General features: G+C 51.6%; 1 protein-coding gene across 1 annotated transcript; it reads right to left on the bottom strand.

Moving 5' to 3' along the window:
• Positions 1 to 48: 48 nt before the first annotated feature.
• On the bottom strand, positions 49 to 25,348 carry LOC121850973 (zinc finger protein GLI2-like). The gene is made up of 4 exons (XM_042344384.1): positions 24,778 to 25,348; positions 10,348 to 10,476; positions 502 to 607; positions 49 to 256 (listed from the first exon to the last, which is right to left on the bottom strand). The coding sequence occupies exons 2-4, from the start codon at positions 10,442 to 10,444 to the stop codon at positions 52 to 54; spliced, it is 408 nt and encodes a 135-aa protein (XP_042200318.1). The 5' UTR covers positions 10,445 to 10,476; positions 24,778 to 25,348; the 3' UTR covers positions 49 to 51.
• Positions 25,349 to 26,955: the final 1,607 nt, after the last annotated feature.

The following is a 26,955-nucleotide window of genomic DNA, read 5'->3' as shown; positions in this document are numbered from 1 at the left end:
AAAGAGGAGGGAGTGAGGGAGGAAGAAGGAGAAGAAGAAGAGTGAGGCTTGTCACTCACCTTCTGTTGTTGTCCTGGGTGCGGTTATGAAGGAGAGGCACTGGTCATGTCCTGGCCTGAGATGTGGCTCCATGCAGTGGCTGTGCGGGGGTTGGGGGCTGTTGAACACTGACTGTACGTCGCTGGGCTGGTGTTGATGTGGAGACATTCTTGGGAGAAGTCGATCCGAGTAAGCGAGGTTCCCCGAGGAAGCGACGCTGAAGGCATCCATTAAAGGGCACAGAGCCAGAGTTAATAGTATTATTAGTAATAATAATAATAATAATCCTGGCATTCGATACATCACGTGGTTGAGACGTCTCAAAGCGCTTCACAGGATACACAGTAAAGTGTGGTGAAGTGGTGAAATGTCTTGATATCCAGGGAATGTTTAGCCACGAACGGAAGCACGTACCACCCTCCCACCCTCCCCCCAAAAAACCTCCCACTCCCCCTGACTTACCCGCGGATGGTGTGGTGAGGGTTGGAGTCGTACGAATAATGTCCCTCATGGTACAGAGTCTCCACCGGCATCGGAGCGGGAAAGGCGGAGAAACCTGGGCAGGTGCCTGATAAAGGGGGGAGAAGGGGGAAGAGAGAGAGAGAGAGAGAGAGAGAGAAAGAGTTAGGACAAGGCCACACAGGTAACTAAATCGACAGCAGACAACGACAACATCTGATGTGGCGCTGTATGAAATGCAAGGATTATTATTACGCTGATGATGATGATGATGATGATGAGCGCAGTGGCGGACCGAGGTGTGGAAAAGGGACCGAACAGTGAGACAGATGCCAGTGAAGAGAGAGAGGGAGAGAGAGAGAGAGAGAGAGAGAGGAGCCATGTTTGGAGACGCTGTCAACAAGCCAACTTTCTCCCAACGCCCACCAGAAAAAAATCAGTCTTCTTCCCCAGGCTGTGTCGTAAAGCCCAGCCATAACACAGCATCACCAGGGCAAGCCAGGCTCTCCGAGCGCATAAATATTTACATTGGATTTCCTCGCTCGTTAACTCTCTTGTTTATGTCTAATATCGTCGCAAATGGCGGCCTGGCCTCTCGCTGACTCCGTTAGCAAAGCAAAGCTGTGCAGAGCCGACGGGAGCTGCGGAGCGCAGGCGAGGCCGAGGCTCAACAGGGACCGAACAGCGGCGAACGCCAAACGGGAACCTTTTCACGCCGGGCGGACGTCCTGAGGCGCTGGACGGTTCAGGGTCTGCGCCCGAGCTAAGGGGGTAGCCAGGGGTGGGCGGTGGGTGGCGGGGGTGGGGGTGGAGGGGAGACGATAATAATAATAATCCTCGCGTTTTGATATCGCGCTGTGTCAGGGCTTCGAGACGTCTCAAAGCGCTTCATCGGAAGATACTGTCAGGAGCAGTGACCGTGTATTCTGCGGGCGAAGGACCCGACGTCCCCACAAACCACCGCCCCCACCCCCCCCACCAATTGAAGTGACCAAATTTATCTCTCGGAAGGGATCCTCACCACCAGGGAAAGCGATCCGTCAGACAGACCAAAAGGTGAAACTAAGCTCTCGTCGCTCTCTGGTTCGATTGCGGACGTCGGGTCGTGCGACTCTCCCGTCGGGGGGACACACCTCGCGGGGGTTTATCGTCCCATCGCGAAGGCCTCCTGACGGTGTTCTTTTCCCCCCCGAGTGACTCTCCCCAAGTGGGTTGACGTCCACCCGAGCTGATCTGAACGCCTCCGCGCCGCCTCTCGTGGGCGCATCCGGCTTTTAACCCGTTTATATCAGGGCCAATAAATAATCCTCCGCGCTCGATACGGCGCCTCATTCGCGTCTTCGAGGCGCGTCGACAGCGCTCCGCGGAATATGCCGCGAAGTGAGTGCAGTGGTTGTGCGCCTTCCCGGGCAAAACGCAGCGGCAGCCAATTGCGCACAACAGCGTCGCACGAACAGTCGTGGATTGAGTGACCATTTTTTTTTGGGTGGTGGGGGAGGCGGGGAGGGATTATTACCCTCAAAACGGTGGGTAATAATCCAGCACCCCCCCCCCCCCCCCCCGCCCCCTCTATGAAGGGGTTTTAGACTCCAGCAATCACCCCAACGCACCCTCTGGGTTCCCCCTCTCCCCCATCCCCACCCCACCAAAGCCTTGGCTCTGGCCAACCTGTGCCTAATACTCTCTGGAATTAGGTAAGCGGGGGGGGGGGGGGGCGTCCCTCCAGGGAGAGAGAGAGAGAGAGCATTCCATCCCATCAATCCATCTCTGGGATTTGCTGTCTCTCTCTCCAGTCTCAGGCAGCAGAATGGTTGTTACGAAGGGGCATCGACTGTCTCTCTCTCCCTCCCTCCCTCCCTCCTTCCCTCTCTCGCTCCCTCACTCCCTCCCTCAACGAAACCTCAAGCTTGGCTCCTGAAGGCGATGCAGGTCCCGCACCTCTCCACCAGAGGGCTCCAGCATCACACACCTGAGGCACAGCCACACACACACACACACACAAGAGATGCTCCACAAAAGGCTCCCATCTGAGTTATCCCGGGATTATCTTCCCTCCGGATTCCCCGATCCCAGGGGCTCAGCCCGGCTCAGTGGTCGCGCTCCCTCCCTCCCTCCCTCCCGCCCTCGTGGGTTCAAGCCACCCCACGTCAGGACACAGTCCGGGCTGATGCCGGCGGTGTGTGGCACAGACGGAGTCGTCACAGCCTTGAAGCAAACGGCCGATTTTATCTGGCGGTGGCGGGGGAGGGGGGGTGGGGGGGGCGAGGGGGGGAATTGTCGGCCAGGACACCGGGAGAGAGAGCGAGAGATAAACTCCCTTCTCTTTTCCAACAGGGTGGCGGGAGAGATCCTTTACCGTCTGCCTGAACCAGGCACAGACGGGGAGTGGGTTTTATCTTAACGTCTCATCCGAAGGACTGTGACTCCCGACAATGCAACACCCCCCACCCCCCCCCCACAGCACTGCTTTGGAGCATCGCCTCAGACTATGTGAGTTCAAGTTCCAAAGTGATTTTTCTCTCCCCCCCCCCCCCCCTCCACTGTGTGACCCCTACCCCCCACCACCCCCCCGATTAAATGCTCGCTGTAGGTAAACAGAAGAGCCCTCTGCTCAAATTTGGTTTTAATTTGAAGGGAATCAACTATGAAAAGGAGTCTGACACTGATACACACACAGACTGACACACACACACACACACACACACACACACAGACACACTCAGACAGACACATACACACAGAGACATACACACGCGCAGATCTTTAAACAAACAGTAATGTGGCGGGTGGAGGGAGAAGCTGCGTGTGTGTGGGGGGGGGGGGGGGGATAGGGGGGAAAGGGTGGTCCTCTCTCTCTCTCTCTCTTACTCTCACCAGTGTCGGAAGCATTCACAAAGAAGCCCTCTCCCCCCCCCCCCGTCCCCCCCACACACACACACAGACACAGGAGGCTGAAGTTTGCCCAAATCATCAGCATTCATCTCAGACCTCAAAGCAAAGCTAAGGAGCGACTCATTCAGTTGAAAAGGACACAAGCCCCTTCATGGGTAGGAAGGCAGGTCAGAGCGTTAAAAAGGGTTTCATCAAATAGGCCGACGTCCGCAGCTTGACAACCGCGTCCCCCGCTCCCAAAGTGCCTTTTATTATTACAGTTTACGCAGAATAAATAGCTTTACACACAGGGTCAGCCATCGGCTGACTCGATTACAAAGCCATCCCCGGGAGAGAGAGAGCGAGAGAGAGAGAGAGAGAGAGCACCGCAAAGCTCTCTATCTCTTTCTCTCTCCCATTGCTGATGCTACCTTCTTCAAACCTTTCTCACTCTCTCTCTCTCTCTCACTCTGGCTGACTACCCTCACTCTTTTCTTTCACTGTGCCTCTCGCACACTCTCTCGCTCCCTCTCCTCCCTCTTTTCTTCCTCTCTGCTCACCCAAAGGGGCTATTCTAAAACCTGTGTGTGTGTGTGTATATGTGTCTTTCCTTTCTCGTCCACCCCCCCAACCCACACACACACAATCCACCCACCCTCCCCCAAAAGCCACACAATAAGCCACAGCCCAGCTCTCAATGGAAGCAGCCATGCATCTAGACATCTCTTATCCCTGCAGAGAGAGGGTGGGGGGGTGGAGGGGGTGGGAGGTGGGGGCTGGTAGCGGACTTGCCTTGTGACCAGCATTTGCCTTGCCCATCGGGGCAGCCCTACTTACAATGACAAGGGAACAGGTACTGGCTCAGTTGTTTGCAAGCAATAAATGGTAATAATCAATAATAATAATGATAATAATCCTTGCATCTGACCCAGCGCCTCGCCAGGTCGACGCGGTGTCTCAAAGCGCTTCGCGGGACACGCCGTAAAGTGGAGTGACTGTGTTGCGTATTGTGGGCGAACCCGGGCAGCCGGTCGCGCACACATCACCCAATCCAGCCCAGCCTCATCGCAATCATTTCCTCTCTCATTGTGTCGCTAAATCCCACTGAATCCGTTAACTAAACTGCAATGTTTGCCCCAAGCTCAGTGAATTGCCTGCCTGTTGTGTGTGTGTGTGTGTGTATATACACACTCCGTGCTTGTACACACAGACAAGACTCGCGCTCTCCGCTCTGAGTTAGGGGGCGCAGGGGGGAGAGATAAAGCACCAAATAATAATAATAATAATAATAATAATAATTCTTGCATTTGCTACAGCGCCTTATATTAATAATCCTTGCATTCGGTATAAGAGCCTGAAGACCTTTTCTACGGACACTTCCCGCCTTCCCTCCCGTCCCGTCCCCCAGCACCGGGACTCTACCCAGCTGCGTAAATGCAAATTGTTGTTGTTGTTGTTGTTAGCTCACTCGCTGAGAGGGGAGACTGGTGATGGGACGCAGTCAACAGCTAAGCCAGAGCCAGACGGCACCACTTGACAGGCGATCGTGTAATGAGGACCCAGTTCACTGTCCCTCAATCCCGTTTCAAGCACCAAAATTTGTCTCCAGGAATGTCACGGAACAAGATCTCTCAATGCTCTCTCTCTCTCTCTCTCTCTCTCCCCGTCTGTGCAGCAAATCGCGGTGGGGGGGGAATATTTTTTCCATCCGTCATTTTCCCCCTCCCTTTGATAATAAATAAAATAAACAGTCGCTGCACTTCACAGTGTATCGTATGATGCGCTTTGGGATGTCCTCCCGACGTGAAAGGCACTAATAATAACAATAATAATCCCGGCATTCGACACAGCGCCTGATCCAAGTCGTCGAGACGTCTCAGAGCCCTTCGCAGGATACGCTGTAAAGTGGAGTGACTGTGTGTTTTGGGAGAGAGGAGGGGGGTGGGGATGGGAAAGGGGAAGGAGAGAGAGAGAGAGCGAGAGGGGGAAGAAGGAGGGAGGGTCGAAAACAGAAAGCAGCGTGTGTTTTTTTTTTGCTCGGGAAAGATTGGAGAAGGAACGGACTCCTATGGAGATTAACAAAGAGACCGCTGTAATTTAGTACTAATTCAAGTGGAGTAAAACCCCTCTCGTGTGCCCTCCCCCCTCCCTCCCCCCTACCTACAGCGACCCCACGGAAGTTGGTGAATGGGGCATTGTGTTGTGCTTCTTCTCTCCACCCCCCCCCCCCCCACCACCACACTTCCCCCTCCTCCCTCCCTCCCTCTCTCCCCCTCCCACCACCGCCGAGAAAAAAATAAAACCCGCTGCCTGTAAGAGCTGCCGTGAACCTTTCCATCTGTAACTTGTAACAAAAACCCTTGTTAAAAAAAATGGTGTGGTTGGGTGGTCCCCATTAAAACGTCATCAAACTCGCCGCTGATTCCATCTCCCCCCTCCCCCCACCACCCCCTCCCCTTTTCTGGGGCTGGTGTGGGGGTGGGGGGAGGTTGTGCAGGGGTGGGGGGGGGGTTGGTGGGGTGGTGGGAAGCTCAGATCCCTACAGCAACAACGGCAGATGACATTTACGCCCCTCTCGCATCGGGAGGACGTCCCAAGGCGCGGGGGGGCTGGACAGTCAGGGATTTGGGATCAGGAGGGAGGGGGTGGAGGGCGGAGAGGGTGGGGTTAAGGAGGGCGACCGAAGGCACGGTTGAGGGAGAACGGTCTTGAGACGGGCATTGGAGGAGGCGAGGGACGGAGGAAAGGGGGGGGGTGGGGGCGAGGCGGAGGGCGAGGTTGGATGGAGTTCCAGAGGGTGGGGTCATGGAGGGTGAAGGAATCGAACCCAGGTCCCTCTGACTTGCGAGGCGAGTCTGCTAACCTCTACACTAGAGGACTTCCAGAATTTGGAATGACTCAGGCTGTGTGGGGGGAGGGGGGGGGGAAGATGAGTGCGGGGTGGGGGCGATCCTCCTGTACATCAGATAGTGCTGTTCACTCGATCACTGCGTTCAGCCACTCCCCGCCCACAGTCAAGTTTACGGGGGAAAAAAATTCCTTTAAAAATAATTTGGTCCCTTCAATCCACGGCTGTTGGCGGGACGTCGCCGGGCGCAATTGGCGGCCGCGTTTCGCCCACAAAACACACAGTCACTGCACTTTACGGTGTGTCCTGCGAAGCGCTTTGGGACGTCTCGACGATGTGATGAGGCGCTGTACCGAATGCGAATGCCAGGATTATTATAAGTAGCCGCAAAGCTGCTGTAATGGAGTCCCACTTGTTCCTTATCCACTGTCTGTCGGGACCCTCTCCCCCAGTAATACCCTGTTTGCTCGGAGCTCTCTTGTACACACACAAACACACACACAGATGAGAGTTTATTTACACCCAAAGTTACACAGTGGCTGCTGCAGTCTTGTGGCGGACTGGTGCCCACACTCTGGGTTAATCACACGCCATTACTTCTGTAAACATTTAGTCTCCAACGCTCTCATCTTAACAGAGCCCTTTGCAAACCAACCTAACCCTCTGCTCCCACCCCATCCCCTCACACACACACACACACACACCACACACTCTCTCACACGCACACACACACACCACACACTCTCTCACACGCACACACACACACATTGCTGTTCTCTGCCTCCGACGCACACAGACCCCGGCAGCAGATCGGGCTTTGTAGCGCAGGAGATCACTGCTCGAGTGGCTGGGGTCTGGCCTCTGTACAATGGGTTCCTTTTAACTCAAGGGCACAGACGGCAGAAACCACAAGTTTCTCTTCTCGATGGCCCTTCTCGCAGGAAAGCTTTAGTCTGGATGCACAGACCACACAACCAAATGGCTACTATAGCCGATCTAACAGGGAGTTCAAACCCCCCCACCCCCCGACTGTCCAACGCCTCGGGGTGTCCTCCCGACGCTGCGGTAAACGGCTGTCTGTTGTTCAGGAGGAACTCTTTCACATACAGAGAGAGAGAGAGAGAGAGAGAGAGAGGGGGGGGGGGGCGAGACTGGGGTTGAAGTAAGAAGGTATACTATTGATATCAATAATAATAATAACAATAATAATAACAACAATAATAATAACGTTTGACCCAACGCCTCATCACGTCATCGAGACGGGCTGTAAAATGTTGTGGGCGGTGTCAGGCTCCGAGATGCTGCCCACGTGACTGGCGCCGTGTAAATGCAAGTTGTTGTTGTTGTGGTGGTTGTTATTTCAAGTATCCTCTCCTGACCCCCCCCCCCCCCACCCCCTTGTATCGCAAACGCACCCACCCACGCACGCATACACAGGCGCGCATGTACCGCACGCACGCACACGCACACCTGTTGCTTTACTTTTTTGGGGCTCGCGTTCTGGGGCCAATACATATAGTCTTGTATCAACACAGTCAGCCGCAAGTGTCCGAGTGTAATTGAGACTAACATTAAAGACAGTCAACGAGGACACATCTCCCAGAGCGATACTCTCTCTCTGCCTCGCTCTCTCTCTCTCTCTCTCTCATCCTTTAATTGCCGCCAGTGTTTCTCAGATAAAGCCACCGCTAATTCGCTCAGACCACCTACCTCCTGCTTACTGTAAAGACTGGAGAGAGAGGAGCCGGCGAGTTAATAATAACCATAATAACAATAATAATCATAATAATAATAAATCATTGCATCTGATAAGAGCTCCTCATCACGTCGTTGAGGTGTCTCAAAGCGCTTTGCGGAATACATTAGCAAGTGGTGCGACTGTGTATTTCGTGGGCGAAACGCGACAGCCAATTGCGCACAGCAGCGTCCCCACAAACAGCCGCGGACAGAGTGACTAAATTGTTAGAACACTTGACAGTAAAATCGCTGAGAGACGTTCCGATGACACGATAAGGCGCTACATCAAACCCAAGGCTTCTTATTATTCTTATTATCATATCATCATCCTCTGCCGCTCTTGAGATCCTGGCGATGTTTAACCCAGGAATCTCTGGCCCTTTTGTAACGCTTTTCTCTTTGGCAAAGCAGTAGAGCTTTCCTGCGAGAAGGGCCATCGAGAAGAGAAACTTGTGGTTTCTGCCGTCTGTGCCCTTGAGTTAAAAGGAACCCATTGTACAGAGGCCAGACCCCAGCCACTCGAGCAGTGATCTCCTGCGCTACAAAGCCCGATCTGCTGCCGGGGTCTGTGTGCGTCGGAGGCAGAGAACAGCAGTGTGTGTGTGTGCGTGTGAGAGAGTGTGTGGTGTGTGTGTGTGTGTGCGTGTGAGAGAGTGTGTGGTGTGTGTGTGTGTGTGTGAGGGGATGGGGTGGGAGCAGAGGGTTAGGTTGGTTTGCAAAGGGCTCTGTTAAGATGAGAGCGTTGGAGACTAAATGTTTACAGAAGTAATGGCGTGTGATTAACCCAGAGTGTGGGCACCAGTCCGCCACAAGACTGCAGCAGCCACTGTGTAACTTTGGGTGTAAATAAACTCTCATCAGTGTGTGTTTGTGTGTGTACAAGAGAGCTCCGAGCAAACAGCGTATTACTGGGGGAGAGGGTCCCGACAGACAGTGGATAAGGAACAAGTGGGACTCCATTACAGCAGCTTTGCGGCTACTTATAATAATCCTGGCATTCGCATTCGATACAGCGCCTCATCACATCGTCGACACGTCCCAAAGCGCTTCGCAGGACACACCGTAAAGTGCAGTGACTGTGTGTTTTGTGGGCGAAACACAGCAGCCAATTGCGCCCGGCGACGTCCCGCCAACACATGTGCATCGACTGAGGGATTATTTTAAGGGATTATTAACTCCAGAAAGTGGGACGAAACCTTAGGCAAGTTTCCTTCCTCCACACACACACACACACACCGGGCAGTAAGTAGGAACCCGGTTGTTAGTCGATTGGGGTATCGCTTTCCGGGGGACAATAATCCCTTCCAAAAATTTTTTTTATTATAATCATTTGGTCACTTAATCCACGACTGTGTGTGGGGGGGAACCCTGCTGTGAACCATCGGCTGTCGCATTTTGCCAACAAGATGCACAGTCACTACCCTTAACAGTCTAGGCTGTGAAGCGCTTTGGGACATCTCAACGACATGATAATGCGCCGTACGAAATGCGAGGATTATTACTGTGACGATGGGACATAAGCCTCGATTTGAGGCCATGTCAGCCGCACTCGGGCTGTTCTGCGGTTGCAAAACAGAGACCTGGGGCCTTGTGAAGCCACCAAACCTGTTAAACACGACGGTTCCCCGGGGAGGAGAGGAGAAACCAAGAGGTCAGGCTGCTCAGGAATGTCAGGCCTGATCGGGGAGGTACCGAGGGAAGGGATTGAGACCTTGACACCGGCCGACAGGCCTGAATGTCTGGAGGTCGGAGGCAGCAGGTGGGTGGGTGGTCTCATAGCCAGTGATCTCAACAGATTAGCGGAGTCCCTGTCGCTCCGCGGTTGGAACACTCGCTTCGCATTCGAGGGTTCGATTCCCAGCCGGGACAAGACAGGGCGAAACGTTAGGCAAGTTTCCTTACACACACAGGCCTCTGTTTACCCAGCAGTAAGTAGGAGCCCATTTGTTAGTCGATTGGTGGATCGCTTTCCCGGGGGAGTAATAATCCCTCCTTCGAAAAATAATAATAATAATAATGTGGTCGCTCAATCCACGGCTGTTTGTGGGGACTCTGCTGTGAGCAGTTGGCTGCCGAGTTTCGCCCACAACACATACGGTCGTTTCACTTTACAGCGTAATCCCGTGAAGCGCTTTGAGACGTCTTGAATACGTGATAAGGCGCTATGCCAAATGCAAGGAATATTATTATTATTATTATTATCTCTCCACCTCAGTCTTGAGAATGTGAATGGGTCCAGCCATAATCCACAGCCTTTTGGGGGAGAAAGAGAGAGAGAGGGGGTTCCGTGAAAGCCTTTCCGTGAAAAATCCGCGGGGAGGAGGGGAGGTATTATTGACTCACGGAAAATGATCCGACAGTCGACTTAGGGAGTCTGAGGAAGGTCAGCTTACCGCGAAGGGGGTTGTTGGTCAGTGGGTCTCCCTTGTTGCCCTGCTCCTCTCGTGTTCTGCCCTCAGAGATGGTCACAGGGTAGAGACGGGCTTCCATCACACACGCTCATAGTCCAACGCTGTCAAGACCTGTGGGGTGGCAAACGGAGAGGTCAGGAGTCACTGTGTTATCCTGTGCTCCGTGTCCCTCGAGCCCCCGACCTAACAAACATCTCTCCACCTCAGTCTTGACAATGTGAATGGATCAGCCATAATCCACAGCTTTTTTTGGGGGGGAAGGGCGAGAGTTCCAGATTTCCACTAACCCCCTCATTAAACCCTGCCATTTGAAAACGATCTTTCAATGGAGTCTGTCCTAAGACGTCAAGTCAACTCTCCAACCCACACACCCCCCCTCTTCCTCGCAAACCCTCTCTCCGACCTCCCCAAGCCCCCCCCACCCAAACACCACACCCCGCCTCAAACGTCACCTCTCCCACTTGGCCAAGTGTCCATCTCTACTGAAAAGCTTCCATTGTTTTGCTCAGGTTAAACAGATGCTAAGGGCAGCCTATAAACATTCCAGTCCAGTCTCTCCATCGCATCTCACCTCTTAATACCTCCGCTATTTGTCTCTCTCTCTCTTACACACCCCTCCCTCTTGGTTGCATCCTTGCATTTGACCCAGCGCCTCATCACGTCTCCCAGACATCTCAAAGCGCTTCACAGAATACACTGTAGAGTGAAGTGACTGTATATGTTGCAGGCGAAACGCGGCAGCCAATTGCCCATGGCAGCGTCCTACACAAACAGCCGTGGACTGAGTGAGTGACCACATGTTTTTTTGCGTGTGCGGGGAGGGGGTGGGGAGGGGAATTATTACACTCAGAAAGCGATCCGCCTATCGACTATCCTTGCCTAAGGTTTTGTACATCTCTAACTCAACCCCCACCTCGCCCCCTCCTCTCCACCGCCTCCCTCCCTCCCTCCCTCCCTCCCACATTCCACAAACTCATCCAAAAGCAGAGGAACGAAAACAAACAAGCCTTCGTCCAACTCCGCAACCCCCTTCCCCCCGGCGTCTCGTCAGGGACAGGTGATGGTGGGGGTGGGGGTCGCTGTTTGAAGACCCATCTCCAAATGTCTCTTGTGTCAATAACAGATGTGGGCCCTGCTGTCCTCATTTGGCGGTTGTTAAACACAAGAAGCAGCTTGAAAAGGTATTAAAACCATTAACGGTGGCTATTAAGTATGATAGCATCTCCCCCAGGCTTTCTCTTCACCCTCTCTCCCTCCCCCTCTCTCTCTCTCTTCTCACCTCACTGCCCCCCCACCCCGCTCACACGCTTGCTCCGAGCGTGTGGGAAGGTGACACGACAGACCTCATGTTGTTTGAGTTACTGTATAATGGCTCCTTGTGAAGGGTTCAGAGACAGTCCTGAGGAATGGGTCGGGCTGTGTGTATGAGAGAGACGGTACTGGTGTGCGCAGATAACACACGGTTCTGTCCACACGGGCGTTTGCGCGTGCTTAACGCGCAGTGCGTTAACATACACAGGTCTAATTCCATCTCGATCTCACGTAAATATTATTATAATGATAATAATCCTTGCATTTGATATAGTGCTTAAGGAGTCCGTCAGCCTGGCCCAGTGAGCAACAGTGACCCTCGCATTTGACACAGCGCCTTATTACGTCATCGAGACGTCTCAAAAGGGCTTCCAGGATACGCTGTAAAGTGGGGCGACTGTTCGGTGTATTTTGTGGGAGAAACGTGGCAGCCCCAAATAGCGCACAGTTGTGTTCCACAAATAGCCGTGGATTGAGTGGCCAATTTTATCCGGGGAGGATTGTTGGCCAGGAGTGAGGTTTCACATCTCAATCGATGGCCGACGTCTCCAACAAAGAAATCCCCCCACGCACCGCCCCCCCCCACCCCCCCCCCAAACCACCCCAACACTGCACTGGAGAGTCACCTCAGATTATATGATTCCGAGACTCGATATGTGGGCTCGAACTTGGGGCTGAGAGACGAGAGTGCCAGGCTAACACACGCACCGACACACAGACACTGACACACACACGGACACCAACACGCACACACACATACACACACGGACACCCACACACACAGACACCGACACACACACAGATGCCGATACAGAGACACACAGACACCCACACACACGGACACCAACACACACACACACAGACATCGACACACACAGACACCGACACACACACAGACACCGACACACACACAGATGCCGATACAGAGACACACAGACACCCACACACACGGACACCGACACACACACACACAGACACCGACACATACACAGACATCAACACACACACACTCAGATGCCGACACACACACACAATAGGCACCGACACACACACATACACACCGACCCACACACACGCACATACACACACAGAGACACCGACCCACACGCACACACACACAACCAGCTATCATGTTTATTGCCGAGCAGGGAAAAGATCTGTAAAGCTTCCAGCACTCGATCGCCCACACTCCCCGTGGCTTTGTGCTATAAATCTGAGACGATTCCCAGGTTCAAAGGAAACAAAAGGGGGCTGCTAATGATTTTTGCCTGGCTGTTTCACTGACGGTATTTTTCCTGCAGTTTACATTGGCTGCGGGCCAGCCCTAATCAGTCCCATACTCTGGTAAGAGACACATCAACCCGCGCAGAACTCAACTGCGGTCCTTATCACATGTGTGGTCTTCAGCTGGAGTTTGCTAGACTTTCCTTTTGTTATGTTTTATCTCTTTGCAACCTCCCCTCCCTCACCTCCCCAAGCAACGTCACTCACTTTGCACCGTTTGGGACTCCATCCCACAGTTCCAACCCCCCTAGCCCACCCCCCACCCCCCACCCACCCCCATCCCTCGCCTCCTTCAAGACCCGTCTCAAGACCCTCCACTTTGACCACGCCTTCGTTCGCCCTCCCAACCCCTTCCCTCCTTTCCCTGCCCTCCACCAACCCCTCCTGATCCCAACTCCCCCCCCGTCCACCCCCTCCCCCCCCCAGCAGCTCGGGTGGGGAACCCTGACTGTCCAGTTCCTTGGGACGTCCTCCTGATGTGAAAGGCTCCGTGGAAATGGCATTTGTCGTTGTGAATAGAATACCCGGCTGTTTGATATCGAGTCTTATCACTGTGTTGAGACGTCTCAAAGTGTTTCGCGGGTATATTGCAACGTGTAGTGACCGTATATTGTGTGGGCGAAACGCGGCAGACAATTAAGCACAGCATCGTCCCCACCAAAGGAAGGATTATTACCCCCCGGAAAGCGATCCGCTAATCGATTAACAACCGTGTTCCTACTTACTGCTGGTAAACAGAGGCGCCTGTGTGTGTCTGTGTGTGTGGGGAGTGAGGAAACTTGCCCAAGGTTTCGCCCTGTCCTGTCCCACCCGGGAATCGAACCCGCATCCTCTCGCTTGCGAGGCGAGGGCTCTAACCACCACGTTACAGGACTCCATACTTTCCCAGCTGCTCCCACTCCGAGGAAGCTGGGAACGCTCGATCCATTCAGCCCACGGTGGGGGTCTTTGGAATCTGGGGAATCGAGCAATTAAACTCCGGAAACAGCTAACTGTTTATTAATTGTTACATCGTGGACGTCAAGTAAACATCTGCTCAGCATTAACCAGCGCAGCTGTCGATATTCTCTACCGCTCTCCAGAGCGCTCTCCTCGCAAGAGAGAGGACACGGGCTCGATCCCCGGGCGGATCAGGTCGGGGCGAAGCCTTAGGCAAGTTTTCTTACTCCACACACACACACACACACACACACACACATACACTCACACACGCGCGCCTCTGTTGACCAGGCAGTAAGTAGGAACCCAGTTGTTACTCGATTAGCGGATCGCTTTCCTGGGGATAATAATCCCTCAAAAAAAATTGGGTCACTCAATCCACGACTGTTTGTGGGGGACGCTGCTGGGCGCAATTGGCTTCCGCGTTTCGCCCACAAAAGACACAGTCAATTAACTTGTATGAAGCGCTTTGAGACGTCTCGACGACACGATAAGGTGCTGTGGGCGGTAATGCGGCAGCCAATTGCGCACAGCAGCGTCCCCCACAAACCGTCCTGGATTGAGTGACCCAATTATTTATTTTTTTGGAGGGATTATCACCCCCCGAAAGCGATCCACCAATCGACTAACAAGCGGGTTCCTACTTACGGCTGGGTCAACAGAGGCGCGCGTGGGTGAGTGTGTGTGTGCGTGTGTGTGTGGAGAGTAAAGAAACTTGCCCAAGGTTTCGCCCCGACCTGACCTGCCCGGGAATCAAACCCGGGTCCTGTGGCTCGCGAGGCGAGGGCTCTAACCGCTGAGCTACAGGGACTCCAGGAAAAGTGTGTTGCTCAATCTATTCGAGAGAGAGAGAGAGAGAGAGAGATGGGGGAACTGGTGCAAAGTTGATAGTTATCTGTATCTCAGGTATCTGACAGGTGAGAGAGCTTGAAAACCTGGAACAAACATAAACCAAAATATAAATGTACACTTGTCCCTATATCTCTCTCTTTCTCTCTCGTAATCCCTCTCAATATCTCTCTTTCTCACTCACTATCTCTCTCTCAAGATATTTCTCTCTTTTACTATCTCTCCCTCCCCCACACACACCTACCTCTCTTTCTCTCTCTCTCACTGTCTCTCCGCTTGTCTCTATATCAATCTCCCTCTGTCTCCCTCTCAACTCTTCCTCTCTCTGCCACTACCCCCCTCTCCCCCTCTTTCACTCTTGTCTGTCTCAGTGTCTCTCCCCTCTCTCGATTTACAATCTCTCTCCGTCTCCATCTCACGATTCCTCTCGCTCTTTCAACAACGACAACAAGTTACATTTTCACAGCGCCTTTCACGGCGGGAGGACGTCCCAAGGCGCTTTCAATCTCCATCTCTCTCTCTCTCTGTCTCTCTCGCTGTCTCTTTCTGTCTCTCGCTGTGTCGGTTGCAGTTGATGCAGCGCCGTTCACGTCGGGAGAACGTCCCAAGGCGCTTTCAGTCTCCCTGTGTCTTTCTCTCTCCCTCTGTCTCTCTCTCTCTCTCTCTCTCTCTGTCTCTCTCGCTGTGTCGGTTGCATTTGAAACAGCGCCTCGAGACGTCTCCACAAAGCGCTTCACAGAATATACCGTCAAGTGGGTATTTTGGGGGGGGGGAAATATACGGTCAGTCTCCCTCGCTCCCGCGCTCTCCCTTTCCCTGCGCTGTGTTTGAACCAATCGCGCGCACAGTTTAGCAGCTGTAGCCAAACTCTGTGGCGCCCCACCACAGTGCAGGCAGAGGCGGGCAGCGAGCTGTTCCCTGTAGGTCTGAGATTACCCACTGTACCACACAGCTTGTGATCATAACACAAACAGTGCGCTCAGCGTCAACCCACCGGCCACGCACAATCCGCAGAGTGAGCCAAGCGTGAAGTCACATTCCGCAGGGGATTGGGGGAATTAACCCATTGGAGAGAGAGAGAGAGACACACGCACACGCACACACACACACACACACACACACACACCCACACGCCTGTGTAGCTCAGGGACGTCAAGCGAGAGGACCCGGGTCCGATTCCCAGCCGGGTGGGTCAGGGCGAAACATTGGGCGAGTTTCCTTCATCCACACACACACGCGCGCGCACGCCTCTGTTTCCCCAGCAGTCAGTAGATCGCTTTTCCGGGGGGTGGAGGGGTAATAATCCCTTCAAAAGAATAATAATTTGGTCGCTCGATCCACGACTGTTTCGCCCACAAAACACACAGTCGCTACACTTTACGGTATATTCTGTGAAGCGCTTTGAGACGTCTAGAAGACGCGATAAATGCAAAGATTACTATTATTATTATTATTATTATTATAAGCGCTGCCGGATGCCGCCCGGCGTGGAGGGCGCTATTTATAAATGCAAGCTGCTGTTGTTGTTGTTGCTGCTGCTATAATTCTCAGAACGATTTCCCACTGCGGGCAGCCAGTGGATCAACGCGAGTCGAGGCATCGCAAGGCGCCCCTTGCGTTTGATGCAGCGCCTTATCGCGTCGTCGAGACGTCTCAAGGTAGAGACTGCAAAAGTGTAGTGACTGTGCAAGTTGCGAGCGAACGCGCAGTCAACCCCACGCTACAGCGTATCCCGCGAAGCGCTTTTGTGAGACGTCTCAGGCGACGTGATGAGGCGCCGTGTCAAACGCTTGAGGGCTGTTATTTGTTTTATTATCAACGGGGGTTCTGCCTCACGGGGTTTTATGGTACCCCCAGCTGGGACCCCTGTCTTAACTTGATTTACGGCATATACCGGCATAGAGAGGAGGGGTGTGCGTGTGTGTATGTGTGTGTGCGCGCGTGCGTGTGGCGGTGGGGTGGGGGGGGGTTCTGCTACATAGGGTTTTACGGTGATTGAGGGTAACTGGTGTATCACAATGCATCTGCAGGCTGTGCGCTCGTTAGCTATGTGTGGGGCCTGGGAGATGGGGGTGGGGGGTAGGAAGGGAACATGTTTCTGGATATGGGCTGCTTGCTGCGCTGGCTCCGCTCCAGCCCTGATTGACTCACTGTGTGTTATAACAGGCTGCTTCTGTATGGTTCTGCGTTGGGACAGAGACGCGGAATAAAAAGGTTTATTTAGAGGGGGCAGAAAAACGGCACTGACATAATTTCCTCCTCAAGCCATCCCCCGCCCCCCCGCCCCCCCCGCCCCCCGAACGTGCGTGATAATGTTTACGGTAAAGCTATTTTGCGATACTACCACTAATTATTATCATCCTCGTGTTTGCTTCAACAATAATGATGATAAAAACAATAATAATCCTTGCAGTCGTTGAGATGTGGGGAGATAAATTTGTTAAAATAAACCCCTCTCCCCCCCCCAAAAAAAAAAATTTGCGCTTCGCAGGGTGTGCTGTAAAGTGGAGTGGCTGTGTATTTTTTGGGGGGTCGGGGTAGGGGGGGGGAGCCCAATTGCGCACAGCAGTGTCCCCACAAACAGTTGTGGATTGAGCGACTAATGTTTTGGGGGGGAGAGGGGTTTATTTTAACAATTTTATTCCCCCAAGCCCCCCACCCCTCCCACAACCCAACAGAGACCCAAAACACCATCTATCTGTGCGCAATTGGCGGCCGCGTTTCACCCACACAATGCACAGTTCACTTTGGAGTGATCAGGCGCTGTACCAAATGCAAGGATTATTATTATTATTATTATTGATTCATTCACTCAATCACTCACTCTCTGGGCTATGGGAGAGCAGATTACTGACGCGGGCCTGGAGTTTGATGGGGAGAATCTCTCTCGCTGCTTCTGACTGAGCGGAGGAGCTAATCTCTCATTGTCAGACAGACAGCTGTGGGCCTGAGCTTAGTCTTTCTGCTTGACGAGGTCTGAAAAGACCTGAACTCTATCCCTGATCTGGCCAGGGTGAGCCGGGAGCAGGGGCTGGCTCTCACACAGCTGGTCGCTGGGTGGGGTGGTGGGGGGGGGAGGTGTGGAGATGGGGGAGGGAAAGGGGGCAGGGGCCGGGCTAAGTCCCGTGCGACCTCCTTCAGCCCCTTCCCTCACCAAGGAATGGGGTTCTTTCTCTCTCTCTCTCTCTCTCCTGCTGAGATGGCAAGGCTATTAATCAGGGTGAGCAAGAAACAACAACAACAACTTGCCTCTCACACAGGGTAGCGTCCCAGAGCGCTTGACAGTCCCGGGGATCGAACCCGGGTCCTCTCGCTTGCGAGGCGAGGGCTCTGACCCCTTGAGCTACGGGGACTTCACGAGTAAAGGGGATGTGATGAGGGATTGAAGGAACCTAGGGCTGGGGGTTGGGGTGGGCTGCGGGTGAGGGTGCGTGGGTCAGGCGCTCTTGCTCTCGCTCTCTCTTTCGCGCTCTCCCCCTCTCCCCCCCCCCCCCCCCTCTCTCTCTCTAGCAAAACCCGAAGACATTCCTGACTGTCCGATGACTCAGTGAGGCTTCCATCAACATTTCACAAATGCCAATTACATTCGGAACGGCAGTTAAATAGCGCTTACTCCACGGCCCTTATTTATAAACACTGGAGTAGTCAGTCTGGCTGGCCCGGGCAACCGACAATCTGGGGTATTCAGCACAGGCACAGCTCGCTCACACAGGCGCTCGCTTTCTCTCTCCTTCCGAGAAAATCGCTTTGTTTTCCAAACCTGCTCAGCTCCCGTTCACGCACAAGGACGGCAGCAATGCTAGCAATGATCATTGCATGCGACCCAGCGCCTCGTCACGTCTTCGCCGCGTCTCAAAGCGCTTCACGCAGCGCAACGTTTGTGGGGACGCCGCCGGGCGCAAATTGGCTGCCGCGTTTCGCCCACAAAGTGCACAGTCACTACACCTTGACAGTGTATCCCGTGAAGCGGTTTGAGACGTGTCTCCCAAGACGTGATAAGGCGCTGTGTCAAAGGCAAGGATAATTGTTGTCCTGTCCTCTCCTGCCCTTCCCCTCCTTTGGTTTCAGAGAAAGTGGGTCACACATCTCCTATAATGTCTTCCTTCAATGTCACACACCCGAATAAGAAAGCCATCTCCATTGCACCCTCAATAACCTTCCTGGAGCCACACAAAGCATCTCCACCACATACGGCGGGTGGTGGTGGAGGGGGAGGTGGGGGGTTGGGGGGTGATGAAGAGAGCTGGGGCAATCTGCCCTTTTCTTTCAGTGATGCTAATGTGTGTGTGAGACACAGCCCCCTCCCTCCCTCTGAATCAATGAGCCGACAAACATTGATGCTCACTGTTAGTGGCTCTGATTGCTATCACTATTCCTTGACTTCCGTCCATCACACCGGGCCACACACACTTTGTTTTGAGGCGAGAACAAAATTTGCATTTCCTTGTCACACAGCGACCTGAAGCTAAAAAGGGCGAGACCTGAACCCCTGCCCACCACCCCCCACCCCACCACCTCTCCTTTCTCTCCCCCCACCCTCTCTCCCTCCCCCCCCCCCCCTCACTTGTACGATAGGATCAAATGGCAAGGATTATTATTATTATTATTATTAATTATAAGACAGAGAGAGACAATGAGCTGAAGAATCAGAGGGCCTTGTTCTCACCCACAGGACGAGGCTGTTAGGGTATCAGTGTGAATCAGACCCTTGAACGTCGGCGAGAATAGGCATCGCCCTTGTCCGGGTGTCATTAGATAGAGGCTGTGAATTCCTTGCGCTACGTGTGTGCGCGGACAATGGGATTGGCGGCACATTAGCATCGAAGCTGTGATCAATCGGGTGCGACGCGCTGAAACTTTGTCATGGACTGAGCCCCGGCAATCAAACAGCCGTCATCTTAAAATTTGGTCGCTCCAACCCGCGGCTGTTTGTGGGGGGGGGGGGGCGGAACGCTGCCGTGCGCAATTGGCCGTCGCGTTTCGCCCACGAAACACACGGTCGACTCGCCTTGCAGTAAACACCGTGAAGCGCTTGGAGGCGGCTGGAAGTCGTGCGAGGGTTATTATTGTTTATGGTCTTAAAATTAGAGCCGGCCATTTAGGAGTGAAATCAGGAGGTAGTTTTTGAACCACAAAGACTAGAAGAACTCTCTCTCTCTCTCTCTCTCTCTCTCCCCCAAAAGGCTGTGGATTACGGCTGTGGATCCATTCACATTGTCCAGACTGAGGTGGAGAGATGTTTGTCAGGTCGGGGGATCGTGGAGATACGGGGGGGGGGGGGGTAATTGGAGTCGAGGTACAGATCAGCCGTGGTCTGATAGAATGGCCGAACAGGCTCGAGGGGTTGAATTTTATCGGACAGGAGGGAGAGAGAGAGAGAGAGGGCACAGACGGGGAGGGGTGTGGGGGGTGTGGAGGAGTGAGGATTAACTTAACGTCTCATCCGAAGAACGGTGCCTGTGACAACGCAGCTTGAATTCACAATCTTCTGGCTCGAGAGACGAGAGGGCGACCGAGACTGAGCCAGACCGAGACACAGATGATCTGCAAAGTTATATGTAAACTCTCCCAGCAAAAGTGCTCCCAGACTTTTCCCAGAGGCCGGCAGGCAGACTGTCGGGAGAGCGTATTTAGTAACAAGAACATTCCAGTGTCAAGTTATAAGGAAGTCGGAGACGGGGGGGGGGGGGCTGAAAATAGAACGAGAAAATATACACTTTTCGGCAATTTCGGGAGTTTTCGTTGGGTCTGTGTGTGTGTGTGTGTGTTGTGTCTTGCGATTGTAGGAACCTAGGAACAGGAGGAGGCCATTCAGCCCCTCGAGCCTGTTCCGCCATTCTATTAGATCACGGCTGAGCTGTACCGCATCTCCAATTACCCGCCTTTGCCCCGTATCCCTCGGCTCCCCCCCGACTGACAAACGTCTACCCCACACAGTGCCCACAAATTCACTCCAGTCACTCCACTTTACGGTGTAACCTGTGAGGCGTTTTGAGACGTCTCGACGACGTGATGAGGCGCTGTATCAAATGTGAAGTTATTATTATTATTATTATTATTATTCCACCTCGGTCTTGGAAATATGAGTGGATCCAGACATAATCCCCAGCCTCTCGGGGGGGGGGGGGGGGGGAGTGTGAAAACCAATGGTTCCTGATTTCACTCCTGAACGTCCCAGAGAGCTCTAATTTTAAGACGATGCCCCCGCACCCCACACCCCCCACCCCCCCCCACCCACCCTCTAGAGGAAATAGTTTCCCTGTAGAGGAACGTGATGAAGCGTTTCTGACATGTGTGTACAAGTCGGGTGTTCCTCGCAATAACACAGAGGGCTTAGAAACTGACGTGGAATTAACCCGGTTTTGTGCGGGGAGGGGGGGGTGGGGGGGGGGGCGCAAATCGCCTGCCGCGTTCACCTGCAGAACACACAGTCACTGCCCCTTACCTGCGAAGCGCTTCGAGACTTTGAGACGCTCTCTTGACGCGAAAGGCACTATACAACTGTAACGTTTACATTGGATTTTGTATTGAGACGGCTTCCATGATGTGAAAGGCGCTATGTCAAATGTCTGCCTGGGATTAATATTATTATTACTATTACTATTATTGTTGTTGTTATTAGTAATAACATTAATAAGGATGATTAATTATTAGCAGCCAAAGGTCTAAATCAGTTACAATTTTTGTTATTTATTTCCAGATTTTTTATACACACACACACAGTCATACATCCAGAGAATAACACACATGTGATAACACACACACACACACACACGCTCAGTCGCACACAAACAGTCACATATACAGAGGAACACACACACAGAAAAACACTCACAGACACAGAATAACACACGCGGTTGGAGAATAACACACACAGGCGCAGAATAACACACACTGGGAAGAACCGTTCGAGACAGTGAGTTACGTAAGAAAGCACTCGTTTAGAGATGGCACATCACTGTCAGTGGGGGGGGGTTGTGGAGGAGGAGACGGTGGGAGGTAAGAGCTTTGAAACCAAACCACATCACAAAAGTACTGATCGACACTTAACATTCTGCATTGTGGTGACTGTTGACCTTAGAGTGAGTGTGCCTGACATTATGCGGAGGCGGAGACGGGGCGGAGGGGGGAATAAAGTTTAACATCATTCCTGAGGTTGACGGGAGAGGAGAGTACAGCCATATTACCAGGGAATGGTTAGCGTAGCCTGTGTATATTGACCCTCTCCTCTTTCCAGTCCGCTACGGGCTGTCTTAACGGAGGTGTTTCAAAGGGGATTTAATTTGACCGAATAATTCAATGCAGCACAAAACACACACGCAAGTCACTACACTCGGCAGTGAATCCTCTGAAGCCTGAGGTGATTACGACGACAACAACAACTCGCATTTACGCTGCGCCCGTCACACAGTTCCATGATAAGGCGCTATATCAAATGCAAATTGTTAACATTTACCAAAAATATTATTTATTGTTCGTATATACAGTATATGATGTAAAGATTTAGCATTTCATTTTTTTGTTGTTGTTGCCCGGAGGCCTTGGCGACGTGCAAACAATGTCCCAAATAAAATATTTCCTTGGGGCTACGACATTTTTTCCCCTTAATGTAATAATAATAATAATAATAATAATAATAATCCTTGCTTTTGACACGGCATCTTATCAGGGACTCGCGACATCTCAAAAGTGAATCGAGCGTGTGTCGTGTGGGCCAAACACGAGAGCCAGTTAATGTCAGTCAGGCATACCCAGGCATAACATTTGGCTAAATACATATATATATATTATATATATATATATATATTTGCTTTAAATGGTGAGCAATAATTCAACCTCTCCTCCTCTACACTCGACACACACACACACACAGTCCCGCCTTTCCTACCACCCAAACAGTTGATTCCCAACCAAACCACAAGGTTCTTTTTCAAAGAAATCTAATTGATTATCAGTCATTTGGCGGATCTCTCTCTCTCTCTCTCTCTCTCTCCCCCCCCCCCCCCCCCGCAACTGTGTGGGTGTGTAGGTAGGTGTAGACGTGTGTGTGTGTGTGTGGGTGGGCGGGAGGGGGGGGTGGGGTGGGGTGGGGTTGGGCGAGGGTTGGGAGTGAGAGAGAGAGGGACAGGAGAGGGAAAAAAATCTCTCTGGGGTGGGGGTGAGGTTGGTGGGAGAGGAGGGGAAAAAATATATTGTTTGGGACAAGAAATGTCAAGTGTCTGCCGGGTTGGTGGAAGGCAAACAGATTTTGCATAACAAATTCTTATGTTCTCATGGGGGGGAAGAGGTAGAATTTATAATTCAGCGCTATTTCCATTTATTTCATGTCCTAATCCCTCCCCCCACACCCCCCCCCCCACACCCCCACACCACCCACCCCTTGAAGTGAACGTGCAAAATTGGCGAATAATCAGAATTAATACGCAGTTAAAAAAAATCCAACCCTCCCTGTCCCCCTCTCCCCCCCACCCACACTCTCCCTAACCCAACCCCACCGTCCTCACCCCCCCACCGCCCCCCCACTCCCCCCCCCGCCCCACCCCACCCCACTCTCTCTCTCTCTCCCCTTACTTTCCGTTAACTTCACCGCAAACCAAGAAGCCGCGGAAAAGAACTTTGAAATTTTTAAAATATATATAATATATATATAATATAGAAAAAAAAGTTGCAAAAGTTACTTTTTAAAACCCAAACTCTCCCCCCCCCAAAAAAAAAATCAAATGGTGTGCGTATGTGTGTGTGTGTGTGTAATAATATAATAATATCTGGGGGATATAGCGTATAGTTTAGGGACAGGAGATGTCAAGTGTTTGTCCGGAGGATGGAAGGCCAATTGGATGGACTTTGGTCTTCTTATGTCTGGAGAATTCTTATGTTCTCGTCGGGGAATCAGTTTTAAAACCTCTTCAATTTCGGAGCCCCAACAAAAAACATAAATAAGATTTTCCTCTGCTTTCAGTCTCCCTTCTCCATCTTGGTCTCTCTCGCTCTCTCTCTCTCTCTCTCTCTCTCTCTCTCTCGCGCGCGCTCTCTCCCTCAAAGTCACCGTAAAATTAAACTTCACAATGCAATGCAAACGCAGCAGCACAAACCACAAACCAAATCGCCCAACCTTCGAAAGACACACATTACAGCAATCTTAAAAAAGGATAAATCCTAACGCACACCGACAGTAATCCCAACAAATTTCACCCACAAAATATGCAGTCAATTATAACAATAATCCTTGCATTTGATGTAGCGCCTTATCACGTCTTCGAGACGTCTCGAAGCACTTTACAGACGACACAGAATCCACTTTACAGTGTATTCTGTGCGGCCCTTTGAGACGTCTCAATAAGGCGCTATATTAAGTGCAAGGATTATTTTTATTAGTATCATTAATTAAATTCTTCCCTCTCCAGCCTTTGAAAGCCTTTCTTATTTCACACAGAGAATCTTTCTTTCTCTCTGATCCCCGACTTGGAACCAAAAAAATCAAGCCCCGAGAGAGAATTGAGTGAACGGTCTGAAACACGACTAGTCTTGGCATTCCGCTTGCAAAATATTTTAACACAAAATAGGGGCATTTTTTGTTTAAAAAAATAAAGATTTGGAACCCAAATATTCCCTCCCACCCGAACCCACACACTTTCCAACAAAATTTGTGGTGTTGCACTTAATCCACACATTAAAAAAACACCATTATTTTGTATTTTTTTAAAAATAAATAATAACTTGCTTTTGAGTACATCTCTGTTAAGAAACCGAGCATTTGTATTAGAGAATAAATTAAATCATAGCATGAAAAACACTGGGTGCAATTTTTAAAAAAAAGACTTTGTAACTTTTTTAAAAAGCTTCAGAAACTGTTAAGAGATGAGAGTCGATCGTTTATGTTTAACTTCTTTTTAAAGAAAAACATTTACATTACAAAGTAAAACATATATCTATGTAACGTTGCGGCGATTGAGTTTGAAGGAACACAAATTTAAAGGCAATGGGGAAGAGAAGAGGGAGAGAAAAATAAATTAATCAATAAATAAATACCTGGGGGAGGGGGAAGATGCAATTAAGACTCAGTTGATTGAAGCAATAAAATCCCAATTTGAATTCTCTCTCTCAAAATATGACTTGGAGGCACATGAAAGCAAAATCCAGACACCCCGAGGGGAAAAAAAAAGGTCTCGTCTTGACCAGAGATTAGAAAAAAATCCACCCTTCCCTCAAGAAAGAGGGGGGGGAAAAAATCTTCATTGAAAGTTGGTCAAAAGTCGTTCTTCTTTGCTCCCATCCGCAACGCACAACCCACACTCTTCCCTTTTATTTGACGAAACGAAAGTTCTTTTTTTCCCCCCCACCACCTTTTCTTCCCAGAGAAAACCCCAAGACGCATTATATATATGTGGATTATATACGTCTATGTATATATATATATCTCTATGTAAAAAAAGTCGTGTTCAGAGCAAGTCATTAATTCCTCCTGCTATACATATTCCATTCTCAGTCTGGGAGTTCAGACCACCCTGAAGTCGGAAGTTAAAGGGTTTGATTTGCTGCATACTTTCCCCCAAAACTTTTGGCTGCTTCTCGCTTTTAAATCCCCCCCCCCCCACCTCCTCCGCCACCAGCCGCCACCCACCCCCCACCCCACCCCACCACCGCCAAAAAAAAACTTTTTTTTTTACCTCCCCTCCTCCCAGAAAAAAAAAGTTGTCTTCTGCTGAAGAATATTTTTTTGGGGGGCTTTCTCTCTCTTCTTTCTCTCTCTCTCTCTCTCTCTCGAGAAAAAAAAAGTTACAGCAAAGTTCTCAAATAGTTGGGAGAGCAATTTAGTTTTTGATTGAAGCCAATCTCCATCTGTGGTCTCATCCCTTGAGCTGTGATGTAGGAAAGCCCAAGAGAGACCCGACCGCTTCTCAATGCGCTCAGTTACTCCCAAATCCTGGCCTGGAATTCCATCCCTCTATCCTGAAACACAAGCAAACGTCCCCCTTTTGCGCGGTTGACTTTGGGCCCTCGAGCCTCAAAGCTGTTCACCGTCCCCGTTAAAGAGGGGCACAACAACAACAACAACAATAATAATAATAATCCTTGCATTTGATATAGCGCTTTTCACGTCGGGAGGACGTCCCAAAGCGCTTCACAGAACACACTGTAAAGTGAATTGACTGTATATTTGTGGGCGAATTGCGCACAGCAATGTCCCACAAACAGTCGGGGATTGAAAATGACCACTTTATTATTGTTTTGGGTTTTGGAGGGATTATTATTAGGCTCTGTGTGGAGTAAGGAAACTTGCCTAAGGTTTCGCCCTGACCTGATCCTCCCGGGAATCGAACCCGGATCCTCTGGCTTGCGAGGCGAGGGGTCTAACCCCTGAGCTACAGGGGCTGTGGGTTGTGAGGCGAGGGGTCTAACCCCTGAGCTACAGGGGCTGTGGCTTGCGGGGTGAGGGGTCTAACCCCTGAGCTACAGGGGGTGTGGGTTGCGAGTGGAGGAGTCTAACCCCTGAGCTACAGGGGCTGTGGGGTGTGAGGCGAGGGGTCTAACCCCTGAGCTACAGGGGCTGTGGGGTGTGAGGCGAGGGGTCTAACCCTGAGCTACAGGGGCTGTGTGTGTGTGAGGCGAGGGGTCTAACCCCTGAGCTACAGGGGCTGTGGGGTGTGAGGCGAGGGGTCTAACCCCTGAGCTACAGGGGCTGTGGGGTGTGAGGCGAGGGGTCTAACCCCCTGAGCCACGGGGTACTCCACAAAGAGATGATAGAGGTCGGATTTCTGAGAAAGAAGTTGACGGTCAGTGCCTCGGGACGTCCTCGAGATGCGAAAGGCGCGATACAGATGTCATTGTGTTGTTGTGGCTGATGAGAAGACAATTGACCTTCGTATTCAGGGGAAGATACAATCAAATGACCCGAAGGGTCCACTTTATCTAAACCTTTATCTAAAGTCTCATTCTCGTGATCACGAGCTTCTTGCCAACGAAGCCCAGAGAGGTCCAATCCATCTCAGGGACGATGCGTGGTGTGTGAGAGAGAGAGAGAGAGAGAGCGAGAGAGAGAGCGCACATCGACTCAAATATTCCAAAGCATTTTAGAGGTTTTTTTTTGTGTGTGAGCGGGAGCCACGGGACAAGTCGTATCAGTTGTGCGCAATTTTCTGTCCCGTTTCACCCGCAAAATATTAACAGTCACTGCACTTTACAGCGCTGATAATCCTCGCACTTGAC

The sequence above is a fragment of the Callorhinchus milii genome, unplaced genomic scaffold (assembly GCF_018977255.1).
Source record: "Callorhinchus milii isolate IMCB2004 unplaced genomic scaffold, IMCB_Cmil_1.0 Scaffold27, whole genome shotgun sequence".
NCBI lineage: Eukaryota > Metazoa > Chordata > Chondrichthyes > Chimaeriformes > Callorhinchidae > Callorhinchus > Callorhinchus milii.
The sequence above is the reverse complement of the archived record's forward strand: the minus strand, read 5'-3'. Positions and strand labels throughout refer to the sequence as shown.

Coding starts and splice junctions, on each gene's coding strand:
- LOC121850973 (XM_042344384.1), bottom strand. CDS start 10,444: ATGGAAGCCCGTCTCTACCCTGTGACCATCTCTGAGGGCAGAACACGA. Junction 608..10,347: donor GACCAACAACCCCCTTCGCG/GTAAGCTGACCT, acceptor CCCCTTTATCAG/GCACCTGCCCAGGTTTCTCC. Junction 257..501: donor CCTCACCACACCATCCGCGG/GTAAGTCAGGGG, acceptor GGATGCCTTCAG/CGTCGCTTCCTCGGGGAACC.